Source organism: Urocampus carinirostris, chromosome 11 (genome assembly GCF_059441175.1).
Source record: "Urocampus carinirostris isolate Australia breed hairy pipefish chromosome 11, RoL_Ucar_1.0, whole genome shotgun sequence".
NCBI classification, from domain to species: domain Eukaryota; kingdom Metazoa; phylum Chordata; class Actinopteri; order Syngnathiformes; family Syngnathidae; genus Urocampus; species Urocampus carinirostris.
Window position 1 is genome coordinate 23,389,559 of NC_142359.1, and position 13,754 is coordinate 23,403,312.

The 13,754-nt window shown below is 41.4% G+C and overlaps 1 protein-coding gene across 6 annotated transcripts in view; it reads left to right on the forward strand.

The window, feature by feature from the left end:
- celf2 (cugbp, Elav-like family member 2) overlaps positions 1–13,754 on the forward strand; it is a 225,462-nt gene that overhangs the window by 45,896 nt on the left and 165,812 nt on the right. For all 6 annotated transcript variants that reach the window (XM_088348362.1, XM_088348360.1, XM_088348364.1 and 3 more), the window contains exon 2: positions 295–330. In XM_088348362.1, the coding sequence (XP_088204488.1) occupies positions 295–330 (36 nt within the window). The remainder of the gene's footprint in view (positions 1–294; positions 331–13,754) is intronic.

Genomic DNA, 13,754 nt, shown 5'->3' on the forward strand with positions numbered 1-13,754 from the left:
ATTCGTCTAGTTCGAACACCCGCGTTTCGCCGTATTATACAGGATGTTACTGCCTCACAGTGGCCAAGACACAAGCAAGAAAAGGATAAGGGGCACTTAGTCCGATTGCAGCACTGCAGTACTATTTGTTTCTTTGTTGCTTCATGGGGAAAACGTTTTCTAGGATAGAATTCAAGTTGATCTCAAGGCGGAGTGTGTTTTCCTAATAAGGTGTCTGAGCATCTTTAACGTGGATCTTATTTAAATTTGTGTAATGCTTTGATAGTAATAAATATGTGGTCCGTTTTCTTGCAGGCAGGACGGTGGCGACCTCGGCGGACCAATACAAAGGTCGGCATTTTCTGTCATTTTATGTGTGGTGTGTGTTGTTTTGTTTGTTTTTTCCTACTCCCCGAGCGCTCATTGGCTTTATGCTGCAGACATATATCGAGCGCTAAAGCAACAACACGTGGAACAAGAGCAAATGCTTTTCTGTGCCACTGCTGACATGGTTTGGCAGCTTGCGGGGGAAAAAAAGCAAGATGAAGAAAAGTGGTTGCGGCGGCGAGGAGGGTGGGGATAGTGCTTTTACAAAACAAGCTTATGCAAATGTTTTAAACCGAACCTCTCTTAAACACCTTCAATCTTGATGCGACACGAACCTGCAAGGATCCCGCGAGGTGTTGAAGAAATGTTATAGATAAGAGTTTCATATAAAAGGAGTAAGTAGAAAAAAAGGGCACTTGTCCAGTGACATAGCAAAGGAGGCCCCAAACAATAAAGGATATGGGGCATGACAGACAATGATGGATTTGTTGTATGCTTTTTGTTAAATTATGAAAATTTACATTTGGGAGTGAACAGTTAAGCCAAAACCCATTACTTCTTCTTTCGCCTATGCAAGTCGTCTTGTGTATCTTTCATCTTCAACCTTCATTTTTTTGGTGAGGTCAAGGGAACGATTGCTTACCACGTTGTCACTTTGAGCCATTAAACATACGCGTCAACTGTTCACTCCTTTTTTTCACTCATTTCAAAATAGTAACATACTAACTGATTAAAACACAAAATTGTGTTTAAAGAAATAAGTATGCCCCCACGCGAGTACTGCGCTTCACCCTTTTTTACACTTCCTTGTCTCATAAAAACATATAAATGCTGCATTTCCTCCCACAAATGCCTCTAACTAGGGCGTGGCTATGGAGAAACTAAAGTGCGCTGACACAGTGCGCACTCTTCAAACTTACTCTACACTTTGCAGATGAATCAGACTTTTTTTTTATCCTCATCATGAATGCACTTTGCTATAGTAAGGGGCAAAATTGAGGGGGAAAGATAGTAATCAGATTAAAGCTAACTATACTTAAATTAAATGACTTGATGAAAACATATAGCATATTTGTATTGCTCTTTGGTCATTGCAATAGCATTCATTGCCTTGTTGGACTTGATATACACAGTTTGGGTGAGTAATATACCAAAAGAATCTTAGTTAAAAAAAAAATAATAATTATTTGCAATTTTCTGTCCCTGTTGAGATAGAAAAAAATGTTTTGTAAATGAAAAATCAATATAAATATTCCGGTTTAAAAATAACAAAACATATCATTAACAAAGCTGAGCAATTCAAATCCATTCAAACTGCACTATAGTCCATGCTTTTGTGTGTGTCTGTGTGCATGATTGTGTACTTGCGTGTAAATAAGCATGTGTTATTGTACAGATATTGCTTTGAAGCTGCACAGCTGATAATTGGCAGTAGTGCCAAAGCTGATTCCTCTTTCTCGCTCTCGCTCACACACACGCTTGTGTTGATTAGCGTATGAATAGCGGGAGTGCACAAGTGGAACCGATACAACGGAGCTCTGAAGGCCTCAAGTTCCTCTTTGGAAGCAGGTGTGTGCGTGCACGACACACTTCCTGTTTACCGACAGCCGAGAGCATAATTACAGGGATGTGCACAATGTGGCGTCCCGGTACGCTGCGTCCCTTATTGCCTGGTGTGACATGCAGTGTTCCCAATCCTGCGCCAACCAAGAGCGCACACTCCACCCATCCTCTTCTGATCGTTCCCGCTTATGAATATTCATGCGAACAAGAGCGAGCCGAGGGATCGGGCCCAGTCGGCGGTGACAGTTATCATCGTTAACGGCTCCTTCCCCCGATTTTAATTTATCCCCCAGCGAAGAGGAAGGGGAAGCGAGTCGTCAAGGGGAAATGCGACGTGGTCGGCACTGCATTGATGAAATATTTTGTAGGGCTTTACCGGAATCAGAACATGAAGCGAATTCCACCAAAAAGTGAAATGCCAAGCTATCGCAGGACATCAGTTGATAGATAGTTCCTAATTACATGATCTGCATGAGGGCAACGTGAGTAGTGGCGGCCATGCCAATGGGTACGTACCAATCAGAGGTAAGATTTTAAGCTAAGTCCGACCCAAACCCAACCTGAAAAGTTCAGTAAAAGGTGTAAAACTAGTTGAATGGAACTATGTAGTTATGATATTTAAAAAAACATTTGTGTTTTTGACTTATGTGGAGAGAATTGGAGAAAGTACGATTAGTTGGTAGCGAGCCTCAAAAAGAGTGTTTAATGCCATAGCTGGCACTTTTGGAGAGAACGTCGTAGAGCGTGGCCCCAAAATATACGCAGACAGGAGATATGGCAAAAAGGTAACGCTCTTTATTGCATTTGGGACACGTTCAAAGTTCCAGACACGTTCAGAGTTCTCACACTGGCCTTTATACTGTGCTCCAAACAATTGGTGATAACTTGTGATGGTTGCCCGCCCCGGCTCACTCAGCAAATAGCTTGTGACTTCTTGCAACATAATCATCCTATGACTTCCGCCAGATGTCTACACACAAGAGGTTATCGTCAGCTCCAAGACTTGCTCGCTTCCAGTTCATTTCAGATTCAACTTCCCTTATCATTAGTTATTATCTACTTTCGACAACAGCACTTGGCAGAAAAAAACAAATGTCTGGCTTGTTAAGTTACCGGTTTACCCAAAAGACAGGTTGACAAGAAATATGACAAAGTTTCTCTTTTATCCATTCTTAAATGACTTTGTGTACCCGTTCACCTACTGTTTATGAAATGTTCAGATCCCACTGCTGGTTCGGGCCAATTCATACCTAAGACTTACAACATTGTTAACTGCTGCCTCCCTGCTTGGTTTTTGGCCTTAAAGGTTGGAATTGAGAGGTTTGGTCACCTAATGACTCCCAATGAAAGTTGTTGCGAGAGATCGGTTGGGTTGAGCGAGAGGGCTGGGATTACCCTCCCACAGAGTCAAGAATGTGAGTTTTTTTATTTTACTCTAGCCACCTCCCACTAGTGGGATATGGCTCCGATATATACTGTACGTGCATACATACTAAGCCATGATAACATGTTAGTCGCCTCCTCATGGAAAATTCCTTTCTGTTTAGCCAATAACATAAAGTGTAGCCCTGTGATAACATCAAACCATGTCAGTTGGACCCATCCAATATGGCCGACTGTCTACATTGGGGTATGTGTGTGAGGTCACATGAATGCTATTTCTAAAGGGAGGTTGTATTCTTGGGCAGACGAGGTGGTTAGAGCACGGCTTCAAGGTGCAGAGATCCAGGCTTCAATTCTAGTTAACGGCCTTCCCGTGCAGAGTTTGCATGTTCTCCTCATGCCAGCATGGGTTTCCTCTGGGCATTCCACTTTCCTCTCACATTCCAAAACCTTGCATAGCATTTTAATTGGTGGGTGTAAATTGTCACTTGGAGTGAATGAGCGAGTGAATTGTTTGTGTGTGCCCTGCGACTGGCTGGCAACCATTTCAGACTCTCTCTGCCCACTACCCAAAGAGGGCTTAGTTTGGCTTACCTAATTTAAATCTAATTTTGCTGTGACAAAATACACGACAAATACACGTCAAAAAACACGATACCAAAATAAATAAATGACAAAATGCTTAAATATATGAAAAAAAATAGCACTGATGTCATATATTTCACTATTATGTGATTTCTTTTTGTGTTAATTTATTTATATGGCATTCATTTGTAGCGATTTACTTTTTCACACATTTATTTCTACACGTGGCAGGATTTGCCCTCCATATCCCATTTAAAATTCTTACATGATGTCATTTCATTTTTTTCTCCTTTTTTGCTGACCATGAAAACCTATGAAACATTTTAAAAGAAATATGGAGATTTGGGATTTTACATTTTTCACCGTCAAATATTGTGAGGCCCAGCAAAATTTGCAAATAAAATCATGCAATCCCAATGAAAAGATCAAATCTTAAATCACCACTTTTAAAAAAATGTGTCATAGGATTTCAGGGTCAGCAAAAAAAAAAAAAAAAAATGGAAAACAAAAACAAAGGTATTACGTCATATTGGAATTTCAGTTTGGAAGCCTCCTGTTGGATTTTTAGTTAATCAGTTGATGGCATTCATGTATATTTAATCTATGTATGAATTATACAGAGGCGGCTAAAAGTGTGGGAGGGAGCAGGGAAAAGATGGGGGGCGGGGGGCTAGGCAGAGTATCAACTGGGAAAGCGAGCACCCTGGGGCCAGTCGTTCCCATTGTGTCTTTGTGGACTATTTTCACTGGGGCAAATGATGAGGATGAAGGTGAAGAAGATGAGGATGATGTGTGTGCGTGGTGTACGTAGCGGCGTACGTAGTTCAGGATCTCCCATTGAGGTCATGTCGGCTCGTCGCCATGGCGACAACCTTCACCTGTTGTCACGCTCACTACGAGATGCATGAATGACGGAACGGGTCAGAATGGGAATCATTTTAAATACAGTAATAACAAGCTTTAGACACGAGTGTTGTGTGCGTGCACATGAATTGGTGTGTGTGCACGTGTGTGTGTGTAGTGAAAGTGTAGTGAGTGTGTAATTGTTTTTATTCTCTCAGCAGCCAATGAGTTCCAGGTCAGCAGTCCGGATCGCATGCTGAAGTGAGCCCCCTTGTCACCTCTTTGTGCGTGTTTGTGTGTGTGTCTGTGTGCCAGTGTGCGTGATTTTGTGTCTTTTCACCCCAATAAAAACAAACAGCGTAAACAAAACATGTGACAGGTTTCACTTACACATTACCATATCTTAAAGAATACATTGAAATATTATATTATAATAATATTGGTTAGAAGATTGACTTGAAATGCTTTCAACAATAAAAAAACAAACAAAAGGAATCACTCAAAACGTAGAATTTAGAGTTGGATATGTATTATATGTTATTTTCTGGACTATAAGGTTCACCTAAAAGCCAGTAATTTGAAAGTGCGCCTTACAATCCAGTGCTCCTTATACATCGCAGAATACAGTGCGTAACATTGAAAATGCAAACAGTAGTTACAGTGGAACCTCGGTTCTCGACCATAATCCGTTCCAGAACCCTGTTCGAGAACCGATTTGTTCAATCACCGAAATCATTTTTCCCATTAAAAATAATGTAAATCGTTTTAATCCGTTCCAACACCCTGAATGTTTACCATGAATGTTTAACGTAAACATGAAGCTAACCCAGGCTAATTGTACGTTTGCGTTATCGTAATCTTCCGTACAAAAGATTACGCTAACATGAACGTGTAAAAATAAAATAATCAGGTTGTTTACAAGTCATTTAGCACCACAAGTGGCTAGCGCTTCATTGGAAAAGGGGCTCCGTTCCAACGCCCTGAATTTTGGGCTCAGTTCCAACACCCTGAATGTTTACCTGAATGTTCGACGTAATCATAGAGCTAACCCAGGCTAATTGTACGTTCGTCCTATCGTAATCTTCCGTATGAAAGATTACGCTAACATGAACATATAAAAATTAAAAAAAAGGATAAAGAAAATAATTATGAATAGGATTTCTTACCTTTGTGGTGGTCAGCAGAAGGCGCATGCTGTATTCCCTAGCTAGATCGGAAACTCGCACACCTCTTTCATATTTAGCTATTATGTCTTTCTTAAAGGTAGTTATACGAACAACTTTTCTTTTTTCACTTGTGCTGCGTGCACCGACCTTCTTCGGAGGCATAGTTAGGGGCTAAAACACTCTGTTCACTGATATTAAAAGCGAAAGCAAAAAGAGGCAAGTGCGCACGTGATAACAGTTGGTCACGAGGGGTGGGGGCGATCTACACGATCTCCACCCTTACGCCGCTCAGCATCGTACTCTAGCGTACGCACTCACACATTACCGGCATTCGAACTCCGAAGTGGGACCTCGGTTTTCGAACGCCTCTCAGTTCGGACAAATCGGTGTTCGACCAAAAATTTCGTGATTGCTGTTTTGTCAAAAAATCGGAGTTCAAACGCCGGTACGCTAGGGTGCGATGCTGAGTGGCGTACGGGTCTTTAAGCCCCTTATTATGCCTCTGAAGAAGGTCGGTGCAAGCAGGACAGGTGAAAAAAGACAAGTTGTTCGTCCAACTATTGCCTTTAAGAAAGACATAATAGCTAAATATGAAAGAGGTGTGCGAGTGTCTGGTCTTGCTAGTGAATACAGCATGGCTAAATCTACGATCAGTACGATAGTAAAGAATAAGGAGGCTGTGAAATCGAGTGATGCGGCTAAGGAAGTTAGCTCTATAAGCAAGCAACTGCCGCAAGTTTTGGAAGAGGTTGAAAAACTTTTGAGAATTTTTCTCTCCCCACCGTCCACCGCGAAGGTAAGAAATCCTATTCATAATCCCTTTTTTGTTTTTACACGTTCATGTTATCGTAATCTTTCGTACGGAAGATTACGATAACGCGAACGTACAATTAGCCTGGGTTAGCTTCATGTTTACGTTAAACATTCATGGTAAACATTCAGGGTGTTGGAACGGATTAAAACGATTTTACATTACTTTTAATGGCAAAAACGATTTTTGGTGAGCGACCAAATCTGTTTTCGAACAGGGTTCTGGAACGGATTATGGTCGAGAACCTAGGTTCCACTGTATGTACATAGTGTTTCTTTTTGTATATACATATTTTAATTGATTTGATCATATCCTGATTTTTAAACTTTTTTTATAAATACTGTTGCAAGGAAAACTTGATTGACATTTTACGTTAATGATAGCAAATAATCTTGAAACAGTCTTCCCACAGTGTTTCAACAAAATACTATACAAGCACTTTTCGGTATGTATGCCTATTAAACCGCAACGTTATGGACGCACGGATGATTGAATTTTTGTCAGCCACTCTTACCGACTGATTAATAATTGCACTAATATGCCCCAAAATGGATAAAGAGCCCAACGTACAGACGCTCCCCTACTTACGACCATTCGACTTACGCAAAACGGTAGATACGAACATTTTTTTCGGGATGTCGAAAAATATCCGGACATTGCTGTAAGTTAGATTTTGTATTGTGTGCATCTTTTTCCGAGTACAAGACATTACTGTAGTGCTTCTTTCCGCCGCTACCGGCGTGTGGCTCTGTGAGAGGTTACCGAATCCAACCCAAAGAAAATATCCAACTTCTACTTCCTAGTACGTGTGAAAAGTACTGTATCTCTAGCGAGTAAGAACTTTGACATTTTTTTGTTTAATAATCGTGCATCAATTTAATATGGTTAGTGTAAAGTGTAAAGAAGAGGCAAGCTGTGTCATTTGAAATGTAAGTGGAATAAGAAAGTTTGATGTGGTTGAGAAAATGGTTGTATCGCTTTTTTTCTGCTACATTTTACCATGAAGGGGGAAGTCGCCTTACACCTCCAAAACTAAGTTGCACTTATGTTTATAAATGTTTAGTCAAGTAAAGTCATGTTTATTTGTTTAGCCCTTTATCACCAACAATCTCAAAGGGCTTCACAGACCAAAGCATGTCAACGCCTAATGTGTAGCTTCATTTTTCACAAAAACAGCTGTACAATACAATGATAGAATGCATAAACATTTGCCTAAAGTGAGTAGGCTGAAGATTGAAAGATTGAAAAGTTGAAGGGGGTTGAATCATTTCGCAAGGCATTTTAGGTGTATGTATTGTCCCCGGCATGTGAGAAAAAGGGAAAATAATAAATCACTATAAATGAAGAGGGGCTTTTTTCACCTGACAGCGAATAGTTTGTCCGCTGTTTTGGTTTTTGGCGGTTTTTATTTTGTTCCCTAAACGCATCATATTGCTCTCATGTTTGTCGTTGGGGGTTTTATCAAATAACAGCTGCAAGCACAACAAATCCTTAATGTGTAAAAAAATATTGTTACATTTATATTGTTTTTTTTTAAAAATCATTAACAGACTTTAGTGTGTATGTGTGTGTACGAGTTGTTTATATCTCTTTTTTTCTCATTCTGCGTGAGAGGCTCCAGATGGCTGAGAGACAGGTAAGCCAATTAGCGAGTCTCACTACATGCGGCAACATCGGCACACTGGCGGAGCGCGACATACGAGCACGAGCATGCATACGAGCATTAGCACAAACTCAAAGCGTGCAATGCCGCCTGTGTGTCTCAGTCTGCCAGCAGGCAGACGTGTGCTGCCTTGGCACTTCCCAAGTATTTGGTGGTGGCGGACCCAACGCAGGTCAAGGCCTTAGCGTATTTTGCTTTCTTTTTTTGGGGGGCTTTGAGTTTACATTTGTCGAAATGTGGGGAGGTTGTGACATTTCATGAGTCTAAAAAAACATATGTTCACACAGTTCATGGAGTGCCACTTCCTGTGGTGTGTCTTGGGTAAGTACAGCCTCCACCCATCCCTCTCTGGAAATTTTCGAGGGTTGGGGTTTGCTCTCCCACATAAATCAGTTTGTATTGTTTTCCATGGTTACCAGTAGCAGGAGAGGCCCCCCGATTTAACTCATATACATCATCTTCACAACCAGGTGACTGTTGTTGTTGGTGTCCTCCCACTCTTCTGAGATGAGCTAAACCTCAGCATTGACGGTCAGCTGCCTCAGGGAGTAAATCTCCTGCATTCTGTTGCAGCATACTTTGCCCTCAAACCCTTCTGGTACGCGTGTGACATCACTCATCCCCTGATCTTAAACCAACATGCGGGCAAGGAAAAACTCAAAACCTCAGCACGAGGAAAATAAGAAACCTTGAGAAGGGGGCCTCACAAGTGGTAATCCCCCTTTCTTTCCTTCTGAAATTTTGAGTAGGCCTGTTTTGCTTAAATTCACATCGTACAATACGCATTGCATCACTTAAAGCTTTATTGAGGTTCACTAGGTTTTGTGTACTGTTACCCTAAATCTATTGCACCCTGGTCGTCCTGGAAGGGGGATTACCACTTGTGAGGCACCTTCTCAAGGTTTATTATTTTCCTCGTGCTGAGGTTTTGAGTTTTCCCTTGCCTGAATGTCCGTGAAGATCAGGGGATTGTGTAATTGTAACCTGTGTAGTCCTTTGAGACATCGTGTGATTTAGGGCTATAGAAATAAGTGTTACTTGACTTGACATATATTTTATTGTATATTTTCGTCACTATATACTTTTTTTTTTAATCTACTTCATGTAAAAGGGAGCAGCACGGCGGCGCAGTGGTTAGCGCTTGTGCGGCACAGTTCATGTCATGGGAACCTGTAGTGGGTTCAAATCCAGCTCCAGACTTCCTGTGCGGAGTTTGTATGTTCTCCCCGTGCTAGCGTGGGTTTCCTCCGGGCACTCCGGTTTCCTCCCACGTTCCAAAAACATGCATTTCAGGTGAATTGGCCGGTCCAAATTGTCCCTAGGTGTGAATGAGCGAATGAGTTGTCTGTCCCTGTGTGCCCTGCGATTGGCTGGCAACCAGTTCAGGGTGTCCCCTGCCCACTGCCCGGAGATGGCTGGGATGGGCTCCAGCCCCCCGCGACCCTAATGAGGATAAGCGGTACGGCTGATGAGATGAGATGAGATGTAAAAGGGAGGTTTGACATCTAGGGAATATACATTCATCCTCTCTGAGGTGGGGATTGCTAAATCGAGTTGTCCTATAGCAAGAGCTGGAAACCTATGGTAATTAGCTAATGCTTTTCAACCCCTAGAACATCAGAGAAATATTAGGATAACAAAGTTGTAAATGGTAAGTACTACTTATGTGTTAGATATATGTGTGTGATTAAATGACAAATTATGAATAAATATAAAGGACAACTGAAATGTTATTTACTTCTGTGAAAAAGGGCTATAAAAACAAACATGACTTGACATGACTTTGTTGTGACTTGACTTCAGCGTCATACAGCATGACTAAAAATTGTTTTGATATGCTAAATCAAGTTTCACTCACGCTAGCTATGTGATAACACAACGCTAGCCATTGAGGTTTCTGTCTGGTGAGTCAGATTTAAAAATAAATGAGCCTACATCTTATTTATTTTGTAGCGGAAAAAAACTGTAGTATAGAAAAACATGTTTTATTGTCATCCACAGATGCTCAACACAGCAATATTTTAAATCCTTTACATAAAGGGTGTCATCGTCAAATGAATGGAATAGCCAAATACATTAATTGTACCTGTTGAAAAGCTAAAAAATTTATTCCAACATGATCAATTAAATAAAGCACTATTTTCTTACAGTTCCGCCAGTGACCCTTTATTTTCAACAGACACAAAAGACAAAATCCTTGATGTAAAAAAATCAATATTTTGGAATATTAAATGAAGGAAACTGCTGTTATTCAGGCACCTTCAGTAGCCTTCAATTTTTATTTTAGCAAAAGTGCAAGGTGAAAACAAATACACAACCATTCCTAGTGCATGATTGAATATTTAATCACGATCATCTAAGGGGCTTGGGGGTCACAAAGGCCTGCTGGTCTTGACTTGAACATATGTGCGTGTATTAATCCCATTCAAAATATAATATAAACATTTGCCAAAGTAAAGTAAAAGTTTTGTTATTTTCTTTATTTTTATCTTTTCAAAAAAATAAGGAATCATGAAAATAACTTTTCTATATTTTTAAGATTTAAATTAGGTGATTTTGCAGACCCTTAAACTTTTTAAAATAAATACATCCATAAAACTTCCACTCACATTAACAGTTTAAACAGTGGACACTCTCAAATACATGGGACTAACATTCGACGACATACTTACGTTTGACCAGGATACCAAAGACATTCCAAAACAAGGTCAACAGTCATTAATTGTCAGTCATCCGCAAAACTCAAAGAACTATATATTGGACCTAATTACCTGTTACTAGTGTTCTTAGGCATTGTTCAACCCATCCTCCTCTACTGCTTTTCATACTTTTATTTTTACTACTGGACCAAACTCACACTGATCACTTACACAGCAGCTAAAATCATCGACCTACCCACACCCAACCTCTCAGACTTAAATAACAGGGTCCGTCATTCGAGTGGCAAACACAATAGTCCAGGATATCACGTACCCACCACATCAACACTTCCCACTACCATTAGGGTGCAGTAAGATTCAGGAGGGCCCACCTTTGGAAAAGCCTGATCCCCTCGGCCATCACCCTCCTAAACAACAGGCCATGCTGACTCTGACTCCTTCAATTAGTCTACCCTTATTGCCCGACTGTCATGATTACCAATTGCCCTCACCTGTGCCCGCTCATTTGGCACCAGCTGTTGCTCGTTGCCTGATTGATTACCCTCCTATTTAAACTCAGTACTCCACTCACTCCTTGTCAGTCAGTCAGTGAACCTACGCATACGCAAGGCAAGCACTTCGACTCTGGCTCCCGTCTGTCCTATCCTCGTCCATGTCCTGCTCGTCTGTCACTGATTTTCCTTTCGTCTCCGGTTCCCTGACTTTGCTCTTTGTTCAACAACGCTCTGATCTTCCGTTATGGTTAGTGACCCGTTTTTGCCCACCGACTACGCTACGATCTTCCTCTCCGGCTATTTGACCCGTTTTGGCACACCGACCACACTCCGATCTCCTGCTCGGCTACCTGACCTGTTTTGGCACACCAACCGGGCTCCGATCGCCCGTCACGGCAACTCCACTCGCTTCCCTGTGTGCGACCAAACTCTGATCCGCGAGCTCCTTGCTCCTCCTGCCCAACGAGCGCTGGACCACTGTCGTTTATTTCTCCGCACCTGACTTCCTCGATTCTATAATAAAGCTTTGTGTGAAACGTTACGCGTTTGGGTCTACCATCTGTTCTGGTTCTAACACCGACACTGTCGTATATGTTTGTCATTCTGCTGTTTTTGTAATGTGATGCTTGTTAGTCGGTGGAAAGGAATTTTCCTAAGGGGACCAAAAATATAACTCCAATAAATGGTATTTGGTCTTTGAATACTTCAAATATGTCCAGATAAATAAGTGAATGAATAATAGCAAATGTGTTTTTTGGGGGAATTTGTTTCCACAGAATTAAAGGTGAATTCACATTTTGGCAACAGGCAAAACCATTGTTTAGCACAATCCTGCTCAAATTTTCATTCTACGGTCCAATTACTCTAACCTCTAATGTTCCTTTTTGGTTAATTTGGCCCATGAAAAAAAACAAAAAAACTTATAAGTAACTATTAAAATACTACTCCAAATCCACAGTTTTTTTTCCACCTTTGCAATAAGAAATGGAACCTTTATAACTCTACCGTGAGTTTCACTAAAACCTCGCTCTCTCAATTTTTGTGATCCGTAAACATGCGCTTGTTTAATGTAGCATCGTTGCGTCGTTTCAGTGCCGGTGCTGTAGCGGCGTGTTGCAATTGATTTGTTTGCGCGTTATTTACTCGCAAGCGGGCCCCAAAAAATATTCCGTCACGCCTCGCCGACCTTCATTATGATTCTAATGAAGTCGGAATGTTCACAAAAGAGGCGGGAGCTGTGACATGGGTGCCCCCCCCCCCACTACCACCTCTGCTACCACCCCCTCGCAGCGTCAGATGTAAAAATGTTGCCCGCTGTGATGCCGTTAATGAGACGGCGCCGTGCTCTCCGACGCCGCCTATTGTTTGTGGCGCCGTCTCTTGCTTTTTCTGACAGATAATTGAACGCCGAAGGCCGCTTTTCCCGACTAATGGAAGGCGACGAATTAAAGTGCCCGTGCTAATGTCGGCAAATGGATCGGCACCGCCACGCTCCCCGCCAGGTCCGTCGCGTTGATGCAAAAGCGCTCGATGCTTTACAGTTGTTGTATTGAGGACATTTTGTCGTGATATCGCGGTGGAGGCACAGCTGCCGTTTGAGTGGCGAGACCGCTTTGGTTTGGAGGCTGCCGATGGAAATTTTGGCTTGAGAAAAGCACAGCTGTGGGGCAAAATAGGCTTGGTTTTTTTATTCAGTTTTAGTAAGTATGATTAGACGTATAATCTGATCCAGCCCGTGCCCGAACGATTAACTTGATTTAAAGGACCGAGTCAAAGCAAACCCGGAACTTCATATTGTATTTCTGAGGACACAGGGGGAGGTGGGGGGATTTTAGCAGTAAGAACCATACACAGGGTACGATATCAAGATCATACTAATATTTTATTCCTGCAGTCCAAATTATTAAAATTGGATGATTTAGTAAAATATTTTCACTGCACAACTGCTATTTAGGGTCAACAAAAACATAGTGCCAGAAAACATCCAAACATTATTCATTCGGAAAGAGGAAAATTATAACTTAAGGGGCTGTAGTAAATTCATAATCCCAAAGGTGAGAACAACCAGGAAAAGAATGTGTGTGTCTGTGTGTGGAGTCAAACTTGGGAAACAATTTACAAGACGAGATCAAACAATGTCCAACTATTCACTTGTTCAAATTTAAATACAAAAACATTACTGGCGGAATACAGATATGAAGAAAATGGGGTATGAGTGATACGAGAAATTGGGAATAGTGCGTCTCCAACTATGGTTAACTTTGTCGTTATTGTTGCTAT